At 41.4% G+C, this 24,468-nt stretch overlaps 1 protein-coding gene across 4 annotated transcripts in view; it reads left to right on the top strand.

Annotated features, from left to right (window-relative positions):
• Positions 1–23,822, top strand: part of KIAA1549L (KIAA1549 like) — a 477,170-nt gene extending 453,348 nt beyond the window's left edge. For all 4 annotated transcript variants that reach the window (XM_063944516.1, XM_063944515.1, XM_063944513.1 and 1 more), the window contains 2 exons: positions 18,493–18,641; positions 19,630–23,822. In XM_063944516.1, coding sequence (XP_063800586.1) covers positions 18,493–18,641; positions 19,630–19,911 — 431 coding nt within the window. In that variant the 3' untranslated portion in view covers positions 19,912–23,822. The remainder of the gene's footprint in view (positions 1–18,492; positions 18,642–19,629) is intronic.
• The last annotated feature ends 646 nt before the right edge of the window (positions 23,823–24,468 follow it).

Here is a 24,468-nt window from a genome sequence, read left to right as displayed (position 1 = left end):
CTTGGTTGCTGCAGTCTGTCCCCCAAAACACCAACGCGTTTCTGCTCACAAGGGAGCCTTTCTCAAGGTGTATAGTGGAGTGGGATGACTGGGCTTTTTAAACCCCATGTTATGATGTGATAGGCTCAGACTGTGCAACCGTGGATTACATATTTCCAAACGTTTTAAATACAGTTAAAATTATTCTTAGAGTTTCACAAGGCTTTCCTAGTATAATAACATCCAAAAACGATTTAAAACAGAGGTGTATAAGCATAAAACAAGTAAAAATATAAATGCGTTCCACCTCCGTGGAACGCACAACGTATTTCCGCTTCCGCCCTTCATGTATGTAATTATGTAATATTGGCTGGGAGTGTTGTAGCGGCAACTTCCGGCTATAAGTTCATGCGTTCCTGGCTGTACGGAGCGCGTTCGTGCCTCCGCTTCCGGTCCCCAGTCTTCGGGAACAGTATCAATGGTTCCGTTTACAATAACTTAGTACACTTCCGGGTTTGTGTCATGGAGTATGGAACGCACGCACCCGGAATGCGTTTCACAGATAGAAAAATTGCACTATTACTAGTAGAACATTTTTTAGTAAAAACCAAGTGCCAAATGAAATATATATAAAAAATGCTTTTTTCAGAGAAATGAATGTTCAGTACAAAATGAACCATATTTAATATCTAAAAAAATTTTTAAAAAAATTATATGTGGGACCCAAGTATTAAAATGTTTTATCATGATATTTAAAGGAACCATTTTAATTCGAAATCTAAATTTAGTCCTTTTGGTGACAAAGTGGACATATCATAGATCCATTTCATTTCAGTTTTTGCAAGGCTTTCTTCTATATTTTTATTCCGCCAATGAGTTTGGACTACTTTGATACCTATGACCTTATTCAGAGCGTTACAATTACTATTATGTATATTTTTGAAGTGATTTGAAACTGAATGGTTTTCAAAGCCCTTCTTAATATTACGAGTGTGTTCTGCCCACCGTTCTTTTAAAGGTCGGGATGTGCGACCAATATACTGTAGTCCACAGTTGCATTCTTTTTTTCCAAATATGTTTATTAAATACCTCCAAAACATGGTACAGAAATAAGGGGGAAAAAAAAAAAACCGCATACATATCAGACATATCGACATCAAAGTAAGCAGATAAGAAAGGTAAAAGTACACAGCATATATGAGTAGGTGGAGGAAATTTTCCAATTTTCTAAAACAATCAACAAGAACAAATTGTAAACCACCAGAAGAGCGGCGGTCAGGCTATAATATATTGAGAATGGGACTGAATATGACCGACTAAAAACTGACACTCAATTCCGGCAGTTCAAATTAAGAAAAAGAAGAGGTAAAAAAAGAACATCACAAAAACGTTAGAACAAAAAATAAGCAAAAACACCTACCAAGAGCCACAGGCCACCGATCCGTCCATAGAAGTGTCCATCCAATCCGCCAGGGAAGAAACAGAAGAAATAAGAAGAGAGGGGAAAGAAAAGAAGAAGTGTGTGGAGAGGGAAGTACGGATGAAAAAGAGGGAGAGGGGAAGATAGGAAGCTCAGTCAGTTAGAGAAATTTGACTATCAAGTTGTCGGAGAGAGTACCAAAAGTTAGATTGGAAACATTTATGTATTGCTAGTTTAGTGTGGGGAGGGAGGGTACAAATGTATTTATCCCAGCACTTAAAGAGTGCAGGAGTCAGGGTTTCCTTGTGGATAGAGGCCTCCAGCCAGTCCATATTAAATAAGAAGAGTAACCTAGAAGTAGCCATAGGGAGAGTAGGAGAGGCAGGATGGATCCACTGTTGCAATATAGCTTTTTTCCCCACTGCTGAAAGTAACACTATCAATTTTTTATCAGTGCGTGGAATTCCAGGTTGGTCCGACAGATGACCAAAGAGGGCCCAGGGAGCAGTGCATTGAAAGGGGATGCCTAGCGTTGAGGTGCCATAATGGTGTAAGGTATGCCAGAATTTTTGAATGACAGGGCAGGCCCAGAGACAATGGAAAAGGTCAGCTTCTACCGTTGAGCATTTATTACATCCGGCCCTATCTGATATACCCATTAGAAAACCTTGTTTAGGCGAAATATATGCCCTGTGTAGCAGTTTATAGGCCATTTCCTGGTATATACTAGCCGGTATTAGTTTGAGGGTCATAAAAAAAGTATCTAATAGGGTGTCTACTGTGAATGTAGGAACTTGGGAGATCCATTTAGCTAGATCAGGAAAATCAGTGTGGGGGTCCAGTTCAGTGCGGATACGCGCATAGATAGAAGATATGGAGTATGTGTTGGAGCGTAAAAGGGAGTCTAAGGGGTTAACAAAGTCTTTTCCCGTGAGGTGAGGGAGAACGGATGTAAGATAATGTATAGCCTGGGAGTAGTAAAATCCATGCAGGGGTGAAATTGCATATTTCTCAATAGCCTCCTGGAATGGCAAAGGAGTATGAGTAGGTGTCATCAGATTACGTAGAGTCTTTAAACCAGAGGAGCACCAAGCACTAAAAGGCAAAGAGGCAGTACCATTCTGGAACTCCAGGTTTCCAAGCAAAGGTAGAGATACTGAGTAATAATATTTGAGACCAAGAGCTTTCCTAGCCATTTTCCACGCCTTAATAGTGGAAGACAATAGCGGGTTATCAAATTGGGAAGATTTTATTTGAGAGGGCCGGGCATGTAGGAGGTAAGCAAGAGAGAGAGGAGCACAAAGCTGAGATTCTAACTTGGTATCTGTGAATATATCGTTGCCACTGAGCCAATCCATAGCGAAACGTAGTAAGCACGCTAGATTGTATTGTTTAATGTTTGGTAGGTTTACACCCCCTTGGCGCACCGATTGCGACATTTTTTTTAGACTTATTCTGGGGCGCTTACGGTTCCATATAAACTTGGAAAGCAAGGTATTAAGTAAAGAAAAGTCGGAGTTAGTGAGAAGAATGGGAGTCATTTGGAGGATATACAGGAGTTTCGGGAAGCTTGCCATTTTAAACAGGTTGCATCTCCCTAACATATTAAGGGGAAGGTTTTGCCGTAGGCTAAGTTCAGTCTGGATTTTATGTATGATCGGGGTTATATTACGTGCATAGAGGGTGGAGAGATGTTGTGGTAGAGCCACTCCTAAAAAGGTGATATGCGAGGGGGCCCATCTAAACGGGAAGGGTCTAATCCAACCCAGTCTCGCCTGGCCAAATATGGCCAGGGCTTCAGACTTGGCAAAGTTAATGGAGAAGCCAGCAAAAGACGAAAATCTGTCAATTGCCTCTACCAATACAGGAAGGGAGCGTTTAGGGTCAGAGGTACATATAAGTAGGTCATCTGCGAAGGCTATAACTTTGAGTTCGCGATCCCCAACAACAATGCCTCTAAACCCAGGTAGCAGTTGGATATAACGAATAAAAGGTTCCAGGGCCAAATTAAAAAGCAAAGGGGAGAGAGGGCATCCTTGTCTGGTGCCTCTCTCAAGAAAAAAGGAAGAGGAGGCCACATTATTAACTACCACCTGGGCCATCGGAGCAGTGCAGAGGGTCCGTATTAGACTACAGAAATTAGTGCCAAATTGCTGATGGGAGAGCACTCTAAAAAGGTGTGGCCAAGCGATTTTATCGAAGGCCTTTTCGGCGTCTAGATTAATAAGAATATTGTCTTCCAAATTATGAAGGCGGGTGTGGGAAATAGCAGCTATCGCCGATCTAATACCTTGTACAGATTGTCTGCCTTTAATAAAGCCTAACTGGGCCGGGGAAATGAGATGAGGCAGACAAGACTGTAGACGGTTGGCCATTAGTTTGGTAAGCAATTTGAAGTCTTGGTTAAGAAGTGAGATAGGGCGATAGGAACCCACGAGGGAGGGATCTTTACCCGGCTTGGGTATTACGATTATCCGTGCCTCATTGAAGTATAAGGGTATAGTTCCGGAGGTAAAGATATGATTATATAATTTGGCTAGAGTGGGTGTGAGTTCAGCATTAAGTAGTTTATAGTATTCAGCCCCAAAGCCATCAGGGCCTGGGCTCTTGCCGTTTGGTAAAGATTTGATAGTTGTGAGTATCTCTTCCTCAGTTATAGACATCTCGAGAAGGTCCCTGTCATCTCGAGAGAGGACAGGAAGCTGAGCGTCATGCAAAAAGGATTCACCTGTCTCCACGTTATCTGGCTCTGCTGTATATAGGGATTTGTAAAACTGCATAAATTCGGCGCAAATGGCTGTCGGATCTGATATAATAGTGTCTGAAGATTTAACCACCTCAACCCATGTGCGCGTGCGGGGTCCCCGAGCGAGGTTTGCCAAGAGTCTGCCCGATTTATTACCCCATCTAAAAAATTTGTTCCGCTGGTAATCATATCGTGTCTGGGCCTGCTCTGTTAGGAAGGTATCATATACTTGTTTAGCAGTCAGGTATGCCTCTTTATGTGCGGGAGTGTCGGAACGCTTATATGCTCTATAAGTTGAGGTGAGAAGGGAGCTCAGTTCATGGAGGCGGGAGTTAAATATTTTGCGTTTAGAATTTACGTATGAGACAATGTGGCCCCGGATAACAGCTTTAGAGGCGTTCCAGAACAGTGAGACATCCTCCGCCTGGGCCAAATTATCAGCAACGTAGGTGTGCCAAGTGTGTCTAAGGTGTAGGAGAAAATCCTCAGAGTGAGTAAGATAAGCAGGGAATCGCCAGCATTTGGAAAAACATTGGGGCAACGCGAGCTTAAGAGAAATCATAATAGGGGCATGGTCTGAGATAATAATATTTTTAATCGATGTGTGAGTGACTTTAGGGAAGAGGTGTCGGGATAAGAAAATATAATCAATACGGGAGTGCGTAGAGTGGGGGTGAGAGTAGAAAGAGTAATCACGAAGAAGAGGGTGATGGATACGCCAAGGGTCGGAGAGAGCAAGTTGTGAACAGAGGGAGGAAAGAAGATCACAGCCGGATTTGGAGGATGAAGTACTCACCCCAGACCTGTCCATGGACGGATCGATGACCGTGTTGAAATCTCCTCCTAGGATTAGATTAGAGCTCCCCCAAGAGGAAAGTTTCTGTAGGACAACTGCAAAAAAATCTTGTTGAGAGACGTTTGGGGCATATAGATTAAGGAGAGTATACAAGACATTATCAATAATCACATCTAGCAAAATAAATCTCCCATTAGGATCGAGAAACCTTCTGCGTATCGAATATTGTAGGGACTTGTGAAAAAGGATGGCAACTCCCCTGGTCTTATTAGAATAAGGGGCCGAGATACAATCCCCGATCCAGGGGGCACGTAGAGTGTTACGGGGATCGTCCAGCCAATGTGTTTCCTGTAGGAAGGTGATGTGAGGGGTCAAACGGTGGAGGTGGGAGAGCACTTTCTTGCGCTTCACTGGAGCGTTAAGGCCCTCCACATTCCATGATACTATATTGAAGGCAAGGAGTGGGGTATCCTCCGCGGCGGCGGGGGGAGTAGGAGCAGGATCAGCTATATCAGCCTATACCGATGGATGGGAATGCAAGAAAAAATATACTAGAGGTAAAGTAGGGCCCCTGCCCGTCCCAGCGAGCGGGAAGGGGTTGACCCATGGAGGATCGGGGTCGGCAGGTCCGGCAGGTGTAACCAACAATATTAAACAGTAACATAAAAAACAAACAAGAAAAACAAGAAAATTTACAGCTCATTGTATACACAGAGCTGCGCAATTATTCCTCTCCATGTGACCTACAGATGGAGAGAAAAAAAAGAGAGAAAAACATGCATGCAAGCAATAATAACAGTGCAACAGTCAAGTGGGTAAACTCGAGAAGTGGGCCTTGGCGAGTGTTATGTCATCGAAGAACAACGGCCTGCCGTCCTCGAAGACCCGCAGCCGGGCCGGGTACAGGAGAGAGAATTTAATTTTGGCGTTAAACAGTTGCTTGCACAACGGGGCAAACTCCTTGCGTTTAGCAGCGACAATGGTGGAAAAATCCTGAAATATCAAGAGCCGATCTCCATTGTAGGTTAAGCTATCCGTCTTCCGGTAGTGGTCTAGGAGTCGAGCTTTGTCGGCATAATTAAGGATTTTCATGATCACCGGGCGAGGGCGACCAGAGTTTGTTTTACGTTCAGGGCCGATTCTATGTGCCCGCTCAATAGCCAGAGGGGCACCTTTGAGATCCATGGCCAGTTGTTGCGGTATCCAGTTAGAAAGAAGGTCAAGTAACTCATGGCCTTTGACCGATTCGGGGATACCCACCACCCGGAGATTACTTCTGCGTCCGCGATTCTCCAAATCATCTAGCTTCTGGGTCAGATCCGAAATGTCACTTTGCTGTGAATTAATGGTGAGCTGTGCTGCATGCAAATCATCCTCCAGGGTAGATACCCTCTGTTCGACGTCATCTAAGCGGCCAGAGTGTTGAGTTAATTTGGATAGAGTAGAGTCAATAGCTTCTCTAATGCCCGCCAGCTTTTCATCCAGCAGAGGGCCCAGCACCGCCGCAATATCCGCAGGTTTCATTTTGGGTGGCTTACTGGCCGGAGCAGACTTGCGTTTTTGTAAGGACCTGGAACGGGTGACAGAGCAATCTGAATCAGATGAGTGTCTCCACACAGTATCGCCTCGGGTTGTAGAGGCGGGGTCAGCAATTGACATCGGGGTGGGTATGAGAAATTTTTCCATAAAAATAAGCGGGCAACGGAGGACCGATTTATACAGTAGGAGTCGCCTCACGCAAGGAGCAAGCTATAATGAGGTCACATGGAGAGGAAAAAAAAAGGGGGAAGTATAACAGGTTACATCCCAACGAGTAATAGTTCAGGACCGGTAGGCATCAGTCCGTGAACAGCGCACATGGGCGAGGAGAAATGTCACACAGGTTCCGGCCGCTAAACAGGAGACATGAGAATAGGCAGAAGTATAGAAATATATTTATAGTGGCTGTGAGTTGTCTAATCTAAAAGTCGCCACAAGAGGGAGCTAGAGTTACAGCCATTTCTAGCTATGGAGTGAGGAAAGAGCTGTGCCAGTCACAAGATGGCCGCCGACTGTAAATAAGACACGGATCCTCCGGAGGTCCCCGGGTCGTTAATCCCCGCCAGTGAGGGGGGGAGATCTGTCCTGCAAGGATGTGTGAGGTGGGGATCGGAGGGCAGGTGCCCGGAGAGGCCGGAGATCGGCAAAGCAGAGCTCAAAGTCCGGGCGGCGCCAACCACAAGATGGCCGCCGGACGCCAGTCACACTCGTCCCGGCTCTCACCTCCCGCAGATTGTCCGGTCGCCGGTCTCCAATGAGGGTCAGTGCTTGATGGGTAGGCTCTTGGGTGTCAGGGAGCGCCGCTCAGGTGTGAGGGGGGGTCCGCAGAATCGCCGCATCAGGTCCAGCGGACCGACGGCTCCACTCCCAAATCGAGGCCCCGGCTTCTTGAGGAGGGGAAGGCCGCAACCTGCAGAAGCCCTGGTAAGGGCTCCCCGGCTCCGCAACCGAGCCCCTCTGGTGCTTAGTGATCAGGGGAGCAGGCGGTCCAGTACAGAGGTGCTTGGGGACCCGTGAAATGGGTTTTATGTTAGTTTTATGAGCGGGGCCAGCAGGAGCTCATAGAGAAGGCTTCCTCACAGCTTGCAGGCTAGGCCACGCCCCCCCACAGTTGCATTCTATTAAATAAATGCAGTTCTTGGTATTACACGTTATAAAATCAGTAATATTATATACTATCCCTGTAGTATTGGATTTAAATTCCTCTATTTTACTAGGCTGTGAACTGTGACTTCTACACATTAAACACAGCCCACACCTGTGGAACCCCTTAGTTTTTATTCTACATGATTTTTTGGGGGGGATAGCACTTTTTACCAATTTTTGTTTCAAGTTAGGCGCTTTTTTGTAAACAAACTTAGGATTCTGAGGTAGAATTTTCTCTAAAGCGGGGTCCCTTGTTAGTAGGTGCCAATGCTTCCTAACAATTCGTTCAACTTCTTTATATTGACCACTGTATGAAGTAATAAAGGGTAAAAAACATTCTTCATCTTTCTTCCTCATTTTTGGTTGTAGGAGATCTTGTCTACTTATACTTTGTACTTCAGAAATATATTCCTCTACTTTGTCTCCATCATATCCTTTACATATGAATTTCTCTTTCATATTGACTGATTGATTTTTAAAAACTGTGATATCTGTGCAATTTCTCCGAATTCTTTTAATTTGCCCTTTAGGGACATTTCGCAACCAGTTCGGATGATGATTGCTTTTGACTGATATATATGAGTTACTGTCTGTGGGTTTGAAGAAAGATTTAGTTTTTAAAGTATTATCCTCTATATATAAGGTGAGGTCTAAAAAATTCACTTCTACTTTACTCGTATTAAAAACTAGAGATATGTTAAAATCATTATGATTAAGAGATTCACAGAACAGTTTAAGATATTCTTCTTCCCCTTCCCATATAAAAATAATGTCATCAATAAAACGATACCACATCTTAATATTTGCTAAAAACGGATTGCTTTCTGGCCAGATGTGCTGATTTTCCCAATGACTCATGAACAAGTTTGCGTATGCCGGGGCAAAGCGTGTCCCCATTGCGGTCCCCATTTTCTGTAAATAAAATTTGCCATTGTACCAAAAGAAATTATTATTCAAAATAAAACTAATACTTTCAAGGATAAAAGGAATCTTTTCTGCCTCTAAAGTGCTGTTTTGCAGATGATGGTGTACCGCATTTATTCCCTTTTCATGATCAATTATAGTATAGAGACTACTAACATCCGCAGTTCCCAAAATAAAATTATGTTCCCATTTAAAATCTTCCAATTTATGTAAAATGTCCATGGTATCTTTAATGTACGATTTCACTTTCAAAACTTCTGATTGGAGGTGATGGTCAATAAAATGGGAAAGGTTAGAGGTTACTGAATTCGTGCCCGCAACTATTGGCCTTCCTGGGGGTTCAGATACATTTTTATGAATTTTTGGCAATATGTAAAAGACAGGAAGAGTGGGGTTCTTGATGTTGATATATTGCTCCTCTTTTTCCTTAATGATTCCTTCATTTTTATATCTATTTACCATAGCCTTTAATTCTCGTTCTATTCGATCATTGGGATTTCCACGTAGGACTACATATGTTGATTTATCATCCAATTGTCTTCTGATCTCTGCTTCATATTTCATGGCATCCATAATTACTACTCCCCCACCCTTGTCCGAAGGTTTAATAACAATCTCATTATTGTTACTTAATGTTTTAATGGCTTCCCTTTCCTTTTTCGTTGTATTAGATTCCTTCTTCCAATGGGGTTGTAGTTCTTCTAGGTCCGTTGTTACCGCTTTGCCAAAGCTTTCCACAAAACAGCCTCGTGTAAATGTAGGATTAAACGTTGACTTCGGTTTGAAGGGGTTCCTGTCATTAGTAGTTTCTCCTGGTTGGCTTAAAAAATATTTTTTCAGGGATACCTTCCTAATGAATTTTTGGACGTCGAGATAGGTCTCAAACTTATTCAATTTATTATCTGGGGCAAACTTAAGACCTTTTTCTAAAACTTTAGTTTCATCTGCTGTTAACTCATGTTGACTCAAATTAAAAATCTTTGTTAACCCAGATTCAGAATTTTCATTAGGGCTAACCTCCGATGGGATTGGTTTTTTCGGATGTCCTTTCCCTCTTTTGCCCCTTTTCTTTTTTTCTCGTCTAAAGACTAGAATCTTCTGTTGTTCCTCCTGCTCGATCCTAAAAAAGCCTCATCATTGAATACTCTATATCTATTCTCATTTTGTCTTGGTTGAGGTTGATAGTTTCTTCTGTTCGCCTGCCATTCATCTTTAATAAAATAATTCCTATTATAATGTGGTCTGTCAAATCTGTCCCCTCCATCTGGCTTCTTCCAGTGTCTGTAGTTCTTCCTACTAAATTGTTCCCGTCTGTAGTTATTTCTTAATTCTTGGCGGATAGGGGATCTTCTGTTCTCTAGTTCTCTAGAATTGTGTCTCCTTCTTGGATTCCTACTAGTTGTTGGACTGCATAATGATCTAAGTTCACAGTCACAGGGAGTTTCTTCTCTAATTTCTTCTGTGGCTTCGTTCTTCTTGTGTTCTTTCTTTTTATATTCTTCTGATTTTTCTTCCTTATCCCTTGCGTATTTTCTCTTCTTCCTCAATATCACTTCTTTTTCTTTCCTAATTATTCTGCTTTCCATTTTGTGTTCTCTCTCTATATATTCTTCTAAATCCCTAAATGACACTAGGTCTTTAGTCAGACTCTCTATTTGTTTTTCTATTAAAATTAGGTCTTTCTTTCTTTCTTGCACTATTAATTCCATAAGGGATATTGAGCAATTTTCAGTGATATTGTTCCACTTTTTATAGAAGTCCTCACTCTCATTGTCAGAAGAGGGTCTTTTTTCTATTTTTAGTCCCCTTGGGATAAGTTTCTCTGCAATATACTTTTCTAATGTTATAGTTTCCCACCAAACTTTACTTTCTCTAAATAATACATACTCTAGTTTTTTCATCGTGATGTCCATCTCTTTTATATCAACTACTACCTCTGTATCATTTTTATCTTCACCTATTCTATTATCAAATACTGAATCTAAAAGTAATCTTCTTTGGTCCCTATACCCCAGCATGGTGCAGCTAGTAAGAAATGATACAGAGGTAGTAGTTGATATAAAAGAGATGGACATCACGATGAAAAAACTAGAGTATGTATTATTTAGAGAAAGTAAAGTTTGGTGGGAAACTATAACATTAGAAAAGTATATTGCAGAGAAACTTATCCCAAGGGGACTAAAAATAGAAAAAAGACCCTCTTCTGACAATGAGAGTGAGGACTTCTATAAAAAGTGGAACAATATCACTGAAAATTGCTCAATATCCCTTATGGAATTAATAGTGCAAGAAAGAAAGAAAGACCTCATTTTAATAGAAAAACAAATAGAGAGTCTGACTAAAGACCTAGTGTCATTTAGGGATTTAGAAGAATATATAGAGAGAGAACACAAAATGGAAAGCAGAATAATTAGGAAAGAAAAAGAAGTGATATTGAGGAAGAAGAGAAAATACGCAAGGGATAAGGAAGAAAAATCAGAAGAATATAAAAAGAAAGAACACAAGAAGAACGAAGCCACAGAAGAAATTAGAGAAGAAACTCCCTGTGACTGTGAACTTAGATCATTATGCAGTCCAACAACTAGTAGGAATCCAAGAAGGAGACACAATTCTAGAGAACTAGAGAACAGAAGATCCCCTATCCGCCAAGAATTAAGAAATAACTACAGACGGGAACAATTTAGTAGGAAGAACTACAGACACTGGAAGAAGCCAGATGGAGGGGACAGATTTGACAGACCACATTATAATAGGAATTATTTTATTAAAGATGAATGGCAGGCGAACAGAAGAAACTATCAACCTCAACCAAGACAAAATGAGAATAGATATAGAGTATTCAATGATGAGGCTTTTTTAGGATCGAGCAGGAGGAACAACAGAAGATTCTAGTCTTTAGACGAGAAAAAAAGAAAAGGGGCAAAAGAGGGAAAGGACATCCGAAAAAACCAATCCCATCGGAGGTTAGCCCTAATGAAAATTCTGAATCTGGGTTAACAAAGATTTTTAATTTGAGTCAACATGAGTTAACAGCAGATGAAACTAAAGTTTTAGAAAAAGGTCTTAAGTTTGCCCCAGATAATAAATTGAATAAGTTTGAGACCTATCTCGACGTCCAAAAATTCATTAGGAAGGTATCCCTGAAAAAATATTTTTTAAGCCAACCAGGAGAAACTACTAATGACAGGAACCCCTTCAAACCGAAGTCAACGTTTAATCCTACATTTACATGAGGCTGTTTTGTGGAAAGCTTTGGCAAAGCGGTAACAACGGACCTAGAAGAACTACAACCCCATTGGAAGAAGGAATCTAATACAACGAAAAAGGAAAGGGAAGCCATTAAAACATTAAGTAACAATAATGAGATTGTTATTAAACCTTCGGACAAGGGTGGGGGAGTAGTAATTATGGATGCCATGAAATATGAAGCAGAGATCAGAAGACAATTGGATGATAAATCAACATATGTAGTCCTACGTGGAAATCCCAATGATCGAATAGAACGAGAATTAAAGGCTATGGTAAATAGATATAAAAATGAAGGAATCATTAAGGAAAAAGAGGAGCAATATATCAACATCAAGAACCCCACTCTTCCTGTCTTTTACATATTGCCAAAAATTCATAAAAATGTATCTGAACCCCCAGGAAGGCCAATAGTTGCGGGCACGAATTCAGTAACCTCTAACCTTTCCCATTTTATTGACCATCACCTCCAATCAGAAGTTTTGAAAGTGAAATCGTACATTAAAGATACCATGGACATTTTACATAAATTGGAAGATTTTAAATGGGAACATAATTTTATTTTGGGAACTGCGGATGTTAGTAGTCTCTATACTATAATTGATCATGAAAAGGGAATAAATGCGGTACACCATCATCTGCAAAATAGCACTTTAGAGGCAGAAAAGATTCCTTTTATCCTTGAAAGTATTAGTTTTATTTTGAATAATAATTTCTTTTGGTACAATGGCAAATTTTATTTACAGAAAATGGGGACCGCAATGGGGACACGCTTTGCCCCGGCATACGCAAACTTGTTCATGAGTCATTGGGAAAATCAGCACATCTGGCCAGAAAGCAATCCGTTTTTAGCAAATATTAAGATGTGGTATCATTTTATTGATGACATTATTTTTATATGGGAAGGGGAAGAAGAATATCTTAAACTGTTCTGTGAATCTCTTAATCATAATAATTTTAACATATCTCTAGTTTTTAATACGAGTAAAGTAGAAGTGAATTTTTTAGACCTCACCTTATATATAGAGGATAATACTTTAAAAACTAAATCTTTCTTCAAACCCACAGACAGTAACTCATATATATCAGTCAAAAGCAATCATCATCCGAACTGGTTGCGAAATGTCCCTAAAGGGCAAATTAAAAGAATTCGGAGAAATTGCACAGATATCACAGTTTTTAAAAATCAATCAGTCAATATGAAAGAGAAATTCATATGTAAAGGATATGATGGAGACAAAGTAGAGGAATATATTTCTGAAGTACAAAGTATAAGTAGACAAGATCTCCTACAACCAAAAATGAGGAAGAAAGATGAAGAATGTTTTTTACCCTTTATTACTTCATACAGTGGTCAATATAAAGAAGTTGAACGAATTGTTAGGAAGCATTGGCACCTACTAACAAGGGACCCCGCTTTAGAGAAAATTCTACCTCAGAATCCTAAGTTTGTTTACAAAAAAGCGCCTAACTTGAAACAAAAATTGGTAAAAAGTGCTATCCCCCCAAAAAAATCATGTAGAATAAAAACTAAGGGGTTCCACAGGTGTGGGCTGTGTTTAATGTGTAGAAGTCACAGTTCACAGCCTAGTAAAATAGAGGAATTTAAATCCAATACTACAGGGATAGTATATAATATTACTGATTTTATAACGTGTAATACCAAGAACTGCATTTATTTAATAGAATGCAACTGTGGACTACAGTATATTGGTCGCACATCCCGACCTTTAAAAGAACGGTGGGCAGAACACACTCGTAATATTAAGAAGGGCTTTGAAAACCATTCAGTTTCAAATCACTTCAAAAATATACATAATAGTAATTGTAACGCTCTGAATAAGGTCATAGGTATCAAAGTAGTCCAAACTCATTGGCGGAATAAAAATATAGAAGAAAGCCTTGCAAAAACTGAAATGAAATGGATCTATGATATGTCCACTTTGTCACCAAAAGGACTAAATTTAGATTTCGAATTAAAATGGTTCCTTTAAATATCATGATAAAACATTTTAATACTTGGGTCCCACATATAATTTTTTTTAAATTTTTTTTAGATATTAAATATGGTTCATTTTGTACTGAACATTCATTTCTCTGAAAAAAGCATTTTTTATATATATTTCATTTGGCACTTGGTTTTTACTAAAAAATGTTCTACTAGTAATAGTGCAATTTTTCTATCTGTGAAACGCATTCCGGGTGCGTGCGTTCCATACTCCATGACACAAACCCGGAAGTGTACTAAGTTATTGTAAACGGAACCATTGATACTGTTCCCGAAGACTGGGGACCGGAAGCGGAGGCACGAACGCGCTCCGTACAGCCAGGAACGCATGAACTTATAGCCGGAAGTTGCCGCTACAACACTCCCAGCCAATATTACATACATGAAGGGCGGAAGCGGAAATACGTTGTGCGTTCCACGGAGGTGGAACGCATTTATATTTTTACTTGTTTTATGCTTATACACCTCTGTTTTAAATCGTTTTTGGATGTTATTATACTAGGAAAGCCTTGTGAAACTCTAAGAATAATTTTAACTGTATTTAAAACGTTTGGAAATATGTAATCCACGGTTGCACAGTCTGAGCCTATCACATCATAACATGGGGTTTAAAAAGCCCAGTCATCCCACTCCACTATACACCTTGAGAAAGGCTCCCTTGTGAGCAGAAACGCGTTGGTGTTTTGGGGGACAGACTGCAGCAACCAAGGAATCCGTGGAAGCATCCAGGAAGCCTGGAGCCAGAGGGAATACGGTGCTGCTTTCCCGGGAGGTACCTGTGTACTCTTAAGCGCTTCAGGGTAGCCTTCACTGGTCGCCCCACTCATTCTGGTACGCAGAACTACCCCACTAATGTTGGTGGAGTTTATTTTATGAATTTATTCTATGAATTTTAGCTGCTAAATATAAAAATAAAAAACTGTACTTCACTATATTCCTTTTTCCTGGTTTATTTTGGAGGGACGAAGAGGTTGTCCGTTTGGCTCCTAAGGAAAAAGTGAGAGAATTACAGAACATTCACCAGAAACTAACTGGATATTAAGACTGTGGACTGTTATATACCTCAGAGGGTGCGCACTTTTGCAAATTGGAATTGTATTTTATCCTGCCGTATATGTCCAGCGGTACTGCTGTATAAATCCATTGATACTGCCGTATAATTACAGTGATTCTGCCATATAAATCAAGTGATCCTGCCGTATAAATCCAGTGATCCTGCTGTATAATTACAGTGGTACTGGCGTATAAGTACAGTCCAGTGATACTGCCATATATGTCCATTGATACTGTCGTATATGTCCAGCGGTACTGCCGTATAATTACAGTGATCCTGCCGTATAATTACAGTGGTACTGTCGTATAAGTCCAGTCCAGTGATACTGCCGTATATGTCCAGTGATACTGCTGTATATGTCCATTGATACTGCCGTATATGTCCATTGATACTGCCGTATATGTCCATTGATACTGCCGTATATGTCCAGCGGTACTGCCGTATAATTACAGTGATCCTGCCGTATAATTACAGTGATCCTGCCGTATAATTACAGTGGTACTGTCGTATAAGTCCAGTCCAGTTATACTGCTGTATATGTCCATTGATACTGCCGTATATGTCCATTGATACTGACGTATATGTCCAGCGGTACTGCCGTATAAGTCCAGTAATCCTGCCGTATAATTAGTGGTACTGGCGTATAAGTCCAGTCCAGTGATACTGCCGTATATATATATATATATATATATATATATATACCCTGTTACAAAGCGGATTACAGAGGCCATAACAACTATGCTGGTGTTAGACGTGCGTCCGATATCCACCATTAGTGCAGTGGGACTGCAGTGCCAACCCTAGATGGGCCAGGTGTTTGTGCCGCACACTTATGTCACTTAGCTTAGTCATACAGCTACCTCATTGCCCTCTTTTACTTTTTGGCATGATGTGCTGTTTGGGTACTATTCTTTTTTTAAGTGCCCTCCTGTCTGACACTGCACTGCCACTCGAGATGGGCCAATTGTTTGTGTCGCTTGGCTTAGTCATACAGCTACCTCATTGCACCTCTTTTTCATCTTTGCATGATGTGCTGTTTGGGGCCTTTTCTTTATATCTGCCCTCCTGTCTGACACGGCAGTGCCACTCCTAGATGGGCCAGGTGTTTGTGCCGCACACTTGTGTTGCTTAACTTAGTCATACAGCTACCTCATTGCACCTCTTTTTCATCTTTGCATCATGTGCTGTTTGGGGCATGGTTTTTTAAAGTGCCATTCTGTCTGACACTGCCGTATAAGTCATGGGGTACGGCTGTATTAGTCCAGGGGTACTGCCGTATAAGTCCACCAATTGCAGAATTTTTGAAAAATGACTGGCGCGTGCTCCATGTAGTGTACACACATGCTACTGTACATACATAGATAGAAAGAGGGGAATTCAATTGGGTGCAAGCTTTAGTGAGGTAAAAAAACTTGCAGACCTCGCAATCAATTTTGGATCACCGCTGGTATGCGTGCTCCCGATACCTGCAGTATCCAATTTTTTTTTTAAATGGCCGCAGGGTTTTCAGCTCCAAAAACCCTGCGGTGCACGAATTTAAAAAAATTATTAACCAGCTCTCTCCGGTGGTCACCCTTTACCTTCCCACTGGGAGGGGGCTGCTGGGAGGTGATGTGGCTGCTGGAAGATGTAGTTCTCCAAGCTGCTTCTTCCGGGGGGTTACACACACACACACACACACACACACACACACACACACACACACACACACACACACACACACACACACACACACACACACACACAGAGTTACATGCACACCAAGGGTCACACACACGCACTCACATACACCTCCCATACTCACCGCTGCTTCAGGAGCCCGAATCCCGACGCTGGAGGAGAAGACGCCTCTTCAGAAGATGAGTAATGACTGACTAATTAAGATACTGTAATTGGAAACTTCCAACTGCTTAATTAGTTCTATGTAGGTGTGCCACCGGGGTGCCCGAGCAAGTCCTGGTGATTTTTCTTAAAAATAAAAAATGTAGGGAAATCAGACTTACCCTGGGGTGCGTGAAAAAATAGGCAGTGATTTCTATAGAAACCACAGCGTCTCATTGTCTATCCTGCAGTTGAATAGCAGCTGCGGGGGGAAAAACCTGTGCTGCGGAGCTTTTAAATTTCCCGCCGGCAATTGAATTCCCCAGATAGAGTTAACTCAGTACATTCTCAAAGTGTTGGGTCTACGTGAGACCTGTGTTATACAAAGACTAGTCAGTCCTCTAAGGCATGCCTATTACATTTATTTTATGTCTGCCCTGTGCTCATATCCCCCCCAGAGACTAATGCAATGCCTGCTCTATTACTCTTTCCACAAGAGACAGCTTCTCATTAGCTGCCTTGCTGCATTCAGCAGATGATAATAGTAAGCTACACAAGGCAATTCCTGGGTGACCTATATGCTACACCAGTGTTTGCATATAAAAAAAGCCATAATGAACTGTTAGCATCAAAAGACTAATCAATTAGAGAAAGTACCTGGCATGCTGATTCTTGTGTATTATACACAAGGTACACTCGGCAACAATCAAGATGAGACTAGCATTGGTAAAGTAAGTCCGAGCCATGGGCGTAGCTAACATGGTGAAGGCAGTGCAGCTGCTATGGGGCCCAGAGCTGGAAGGGGCCCGTCTTCCCTCTCCCCTGTCAAAGTTACATGTATTATATACATTTTTCTCCATTGGGTGGTACATACGGGCCCTTACAGACTTTTGCCTTGGGGCCTGCATTATATCTAGGTACAGTATGCCTCTGGACCTGCTCATCGTAATGTGGTATGAAATGAACTGGAGGGCATTATAATGTGAACTGGGGCCACTGTAATTGTATGTCATATGAATTGGGGGTACTGTGTGGCATAATGTGTACTGGCAGCCCTACAATGTGACATAAAGTGAACTAGGGAACAACTATAGTTCAGAAAATCAACTAGGGCACTAATATGGAGCATAAAGCTGCAGATGGGTATATCTCTAGAAGCATTGGGACACGGCCCCTTCAAAATGTTGCTATGGGGCCCACACAGTTCTGGCTACCCCCCTGGTCAGAGCTATTAGAATCTTGATGAATCCAAAATATTACAATGGGGGGAGATGTACTGTACCAAACCTTCTAAATAGGAAGGTTGATGAAGCAACCAGATTCTAGCTATCGTTTTATGTAATATAGTATTGATACATCTCCGCCATGTGTCATTTCTATAGTACTGTACATGTATGCAGCAGAGAGGTGCATCTTGGTTATCAGTCCACTGATAGGCTTCCACCTCTCCACATCCCCAATACACGTGGGCTGTATCTCCAGCTTCTGGCAATGCATTCCTTCTGCTGGCAGCTTTCCAACTTGTCCACCAGGGTCCCACAAACGAGATGCCTGTGATGGAACCTGTCCAGCAGAACTGGTTTAGCCACACTATGGCTCTGGTTGGTTACCTATCTTGTGACTCCTGTTATTATATTTTGACCATAATAGGTCTTTTTTTTTCAGTGTTCGGAAATGTACCCTCTGTTATGTTAACACCATTACCTATTTTAGAAAACTAGTAACATTGCCGATAAAATATGTGTCTATAATAATATTATAAGATGAATATAATGAGTTTCCGTATTCCTCTGTCAATGCTTTGCCTTGTTAGGTAACTCAGTGCCGGCTGTATTTGCCATACCTGGGAACCGAGCAGGGTATTCTGGCTATTACATTCCGCAACCCCCAGCTTCATACCGGAACCAGGCCTGGATGTCATATCCAGGAGAGAATGAATTACCGGGACAGTGGGCAGACTCGGTAAGCCTGTCAGTGTTGTAAACCAACCGATTGTATTTACCATAGTTGGTTGAATTTATGTGAATTTGGAATTGAACTCTGCAAATCTATTCCGCATTACTTAGGTTCTGACCAATGCAAATTGTAAGTCCACCAGAAATGATTGTGTATACGTAAAATCATTATGCTGCATATTGTATCTTACTGGAACAACTCATACTTCTATCTGAAATCACCTGCTTAAGACACAGAAACACAATGTTGCTGAGATTTGACAGGAGATTTCCAAATTTCCAAATGATCTACCAGTTAAATCATTACAGGTTTTCATATGATAATATTAATGGATGTGAGTCCATGCACCAGAATTGGTTCCCATGGGCATATAAGGGGAATGGGAAGTCTCTTAGTTGGAGGGTACCCCATTAAATGGTTCATTTATTAGGCAATGTAAAGTCTGTTGGGGAAGAGTATCTTGAGTTTTTTTTCTCTCTGCCCATTAATGGGAACCAAATAGAGGCAAACATGGGCATTGTAGAGTGGTACACCACCCTAAATACATCTTCAGTTGCATAAAATTCTGCATCCATAACTGTGCTTGTAACCGCACTTCATGGCACCTTGGACATGGTGGGGGGGATTTATCAAAGCTTGGAGAGAAAGTGTCGAGAGATGAAGTACTAACCAATCAGCCATGTTACAGGCTGTGTTTGAAAAATGACAGGAACTGATTGGCTGGTACTTCTTTCTTCACTATATCTCTCTCCAAGCTTTGATAAATCTCCTCCTGAGAGAAAAAAAGTCTTAAGGTTACAAGGAGCTGACTATGGAGTATGAACTAGTGCCTTAGCAAACCTCCCAAAGTCATCGTTATTATAAGGTCCGTAGTCTTACCCAGAATAAAAAGCTATAGATGAAGTGCATCCCCCAAGACAATCCTCAGTTAAGAATTTGCGCAATCGTAATTTACCTGCCATATGAAAAGTGTTCCTTTACTTTTACTGCACAGGTTCCACTTCCCGGATACATTGAGGCTTACCCAAGGTCAAGATACCCACAAGTCTCTCCTTCCCGACTTCCCAGGCAGTTTGGTCAGCCAGTTAATATACATTCAAGCCTAGACCATGCTGCTGGTCCATCAATTGGAGCTTCTCAGCAAAGCCTGACCGATACGGACACCCCAGATGCCTCAATCACCAACCTATCCACGGCTGCGTTGGTAAAAGCCATACGAGAGGAAGTTGCTAAACTGGCCAAAAAACAGACAGACATGTTTGAATTCCAGGTCTGAGAATATGGTGAAATGATCCAACGAACCACGTCCAGCAACAGTGCCTAAAAAAAAATCAGGACTCACGTGGGATTTTATGCTATTTTTATTCACATGGGAAAAGGACAAATGATGCCCCTGTTACTAATACAGTAATTATGGTTTTATTTATATATGACAAATTAGTTTTCTATTGAAGGCAGCACCAGGACGATCAATTCACTCTTTTTTTTGTGTTGGAAAAACGAACAGTATTATTTAAAATCAAATGATCTCATATGCAGCCATTAGCGCTAATTATCCAAGTTGCTTAATAAAAATGAAAATAGCATCACCTTTTATGTTGGCACAATCTGAGCCTGCCAATGTATTCTCTTGGACTGTGTACACTTTTAGGAGGGCAATATAGTAAATGGTAGGTAGGTGACCCGTGGCGCTCCCACTGCTAAGTAACTACAATTTGTGGACACACTGGGACTTGTAGTCCTGCAGCAGCTGAAGAACCACAATGGCCTGAACTCTGAGTAAGTGAAGAGTCCTGTCATTCAACCATTCCAGGTTAAATGTAAAATAAGAAATGTGCAATGCTATACTATTTCAAGGTACACATGGTGAAAGTTTCATTGAGTAAGCACCTATTCCTCTCAGCGTTGAAAGGTTTCTCAGTATGGCGCTCCGCCAATGCCGGTAAATTGAGAACCTTGTGTAAATTTGGCTTAGAATACGATCTCCAGCCAGCCGTACAAAAAGCTTCTGTCTGTCTGTCTGAGGCTTCTATTCTTCAGCAAGATATAATACTAAGTCCAAAACAGAGCTACGGAAAATTCTTGGTTTAACTGGAAGAGAGCAATCATGAAGGTTTACTTTCCGACTGAGGAATGCTTGCTGATAAAACCCTATTATGTAAAAGGCTGTGTGTCTTAACTGTAGATGTAAATACGGCAGGTACTTTTCTTTAGAAAGAAACCTTTGGTCATGTAAACCAGCTACTATTCAATCTGGATACATTTAGTGCAGGTTAACCTGATATCCTGGTCTGTATAGATCACCATTCTACTATTCAACAACTGGGTATCTTTAAAGAGGAGCTGCCACAGAAATATATAATGTGCATCCTATATTGCATTACAGGAAGACTGAGGGGGTAATCCAGACCTGATCGTAGCAGCAAATTTGTTAGCAGATGGTCAAAACCATGGGCCTAATTCAGACCTGATTGCTAGCAGGTGATTTTTGCACTGCTGTGATCAGATAGTCGACGCCTACAGGGGGAGTGTATTTTAGCTGTGCAAATGTGCAATCGCATGTGTAGCAGAGATGTACAAACAGATTTTGTGCAGTCTCTGAGTAGCGCAGGACTTACTCAGCTGCTGCGATTACTTCAGCCTGTCCGGTCCCAGAATTGATGTCAGACACCCTCCCTTCCAACGCCTGGATGCGCCTGCATTTTTCCAGACACTCCCTGAAAACAGTCAGTTGACACCCACAAATGCCTTCTTCCTGTCAATATCCTTGCGATCGCCCGTGCGAACGGATCCATCGCTTTGTACCTGTGTGACGTGCCTGTGCAGTTTGGACCTGATCGCACGCTGTGCGAAAATGCACAGCAGCAATCAAGTCTGAATTACCCCCGTGTGCACTGCAGGGGGGCAGATGTAACATGTGCAGAGAGAGTTAGATTTGGGTGGGGGGTGTTAAAACTGAAATCTAAATTGCAGTATAAAAATAAAGCAGCCAGTATTTACCCTGCACAGAAACAATATAACCCACCCAAATCTAACTCTCTCTGCACATGATATATCTGACACCCACCCACCCCTCCATCGCTGCAGTGCACATGGATTTGCCCATCCGCTAACAAATTTGTTGCTACGATCAGATCTGAATTAGCCGCTGAGTCTCAATCTTCCATCGCACCCCTGCAGACCTGTGATAGACACCTGCACTTTCCGGATGTCAGACTTGGGCTTGTACCTTGGATGTGAAGTCAGTTACCTGGACAGGGTGTGTAATCTTGTGCTAGCATGCAACAGACAAGAGCTCCCATGTACTGACCTTGGGGCGAGGATAAGTGAGCCACACCCCACTTGTTTACAATGGCAGAGGAGGAACGCAGATATAATGAATGGCAGCTGTGGCCTCTTGTCATGAAATTCAGTAGAGAAATGTTCTATATGTTGAGAGGGGTGTGGGGCAGTACAGATTACTAGGGCCCAGGCCCGTCTGTGGGTACCAGTCAGCCAGGGAGGTATAAATACACCCCCCATCTGCAGTCACCGCTGCTTCATATCAGTGCACAGCATGTCAGCAGGGTATGACTACATCCCTACAATTGGCCCTAGTGCCCATCTGATGTCTCGGGGTGTATAACTGCACATATGGAATTTTGATCCACTAAACATAGCTTAATTGATAGTATAGTATACATAAGGCAGGCTTGAAGTTCTAGTCATCTGTCAGGATGCTCACCCTATATCCGGATCATACATTAGGCAACCTAGGCTACTGCCCAGAGAGAGCCTGAGGTGTATAGATTACCCTAACATGTTGTGTGTTTTTATTTCTTTTCACAAGTGGAGATGGGAATCATCATATTGCCTAAGGGTTCCTTGGGGTCATCATCTAGCTATCGCTGGACACCCCACGAGTAGCCCAGAAAGCATTTGCCAAAACTGTCTCTGTGATAGCCAAGTCTCGTTCTTGGCACTGTTGCTACCAGCACTATCAATCAGTGGGTTAGGAGATCCAACTGCCAATCACTACACTGTACAGGTCAATAGTAGGGGGTAGACATTATGGGGGTAATTCCAAGTTGATCGCAGCAGAAAACTTTTTAGCAATTGGGCAAAACCATGTGCACTGCTGGGGAGGCAGATATAACATGTGCAGAGAGAGTTAGATTCGGGTGGGGTGAGTTCAATCTGCAATCTAATTTGCAGTGTAAAAATAAAGCAGCCAGTATTTACCCTGCACAGAAACAAACTAACCCACCCAAATCTAACTCTCTCTGCACATGTTATATCTGCCCACCTGCAGTGCACATGGTTTTGCCCAATTGCTAACAAACGTTCTGCTGCGATCAACTCAGAATTACCCCCTATGTTTAGTAGGGAGCCAAGATGGGGCCTGTTGCAAAAATACCACAGAGAAACGCCCAAAAAAGTAATAGGTAAATTGGCCAGTAAACTTCTATTTATGAATGTGACCCCTGTGACAGGTCCTCTACCTGTGGCAAAGCCAGGTTCTGTACATACAGTAAGTGGTGATGTCTGTCTTGCAAAAATAGGTTTCTAATTTGTCACTTTCTGGCCTACAAATTAGGCGGCAAACGTTTCCATGTTTTATACAATATACATATCAAGCTTCAGGAAGACAGAAACACTACTTGGGTTGCAGCAAATGGAATCTATGGATGGGTTTAATGTTGATCATGTTTTTTTCTTTTTCTTTTTTTTTGTGTGTATTCTCTTTTTTTTTTAAATGTTTTATGTGGGATTGTGGTATTTACAACAATAAGACATATTTTGTCATGTAAACAAGTCATATATATGTACATATATATATGAAATGTATTTTTGTAATCGTTGTAAATATATATTGTACATAAAATACAGACATATGCAAACTGTTAGGCTTCGATGGATTGATCCGATGACTGGCTGACTTGAACCGAGGAAACTTCAGGGCAATGTATACTGTATATATGAACAAGTGAATTGCCTTGAGAAGTTATCCAAACAGACAAGAACTGATTTCTACCCAGTATATTAGGATGTTCTCTGTATCGGCTGCCTTGAAACATTTAACCATGTGGTTATTGCTTTTTTTCCTGTGACATGCTCCTGTTGCTTATTTGCTTGTATTTACTATCTTAATAATACATTTATTAAAATCAAAACGACATATTTTAATACACATTTTGTTCAACCTGACATCCATTAGCAGAGCCATGTGTCTCATTGTGCGAGTGTGATAACACATTATTTTCTTCTCATTTTATAATGTTATTCAACCTAGTAAAAGACTTAAGCCGCATTTATTAATTATCAGGGTTTAGATCTGATAATTATTACTGCAGCTTATTAAGCCAATATAACATTAACCACTTAACTGACAAATATTTTTTTTTAAACGCTGGTTTTTTTTTAATGAGTGAATTAGTTGTAGAATGTGTATATAATCGTATTCAAAATGATTCCAAGTTAAATATATATATATATATATATATATATATACATACATACACACACACTAGCTGGAGTACCCGGCGTTGCCCGTGATTTTTTTTGTGAATGTCTGTTTACAAAAATAAATGTAAATATTAAACACACAGTATAAATAACATTGTAGATAGCTGAATACCCGTGCTTTGCTACGGGATGAGGATGGTAAATTGGAATGATAGTTGTTCGTTCATTTACGTTGGTTGGAGATCTAGTATCTAGGCATATCTTGCTTCCCTGATGCACTTTGTGTAGTGGCCGGACCCCTTTTTGGTCCCCCAAGGGACCCTGCTCTTCCCAGTATACAACTCTCAGTCTGTGGCTTCCTGCTGCCTCCATTCCCCTCCTCACATCA

Source organism: Pseudophryne corroboree, chromosome 11 (genome assembly GCF_028390025.1).
Source record: "Pseudophryne corroboree isolate aPseCor3 chromosome 11, aPseCor3.hap2, whole genome shotgun sequence".
NCBI lineage: Eukaryota > Metazoa > Chordata > Amphibia > Anura > Myobatrachidae > Pseudophryne > Pseudophryne corroboree.
Note: the sequence above shows the minus strand (reverse complement) of the source record. Positions and strands in the feature narration are given on the sequence as shown.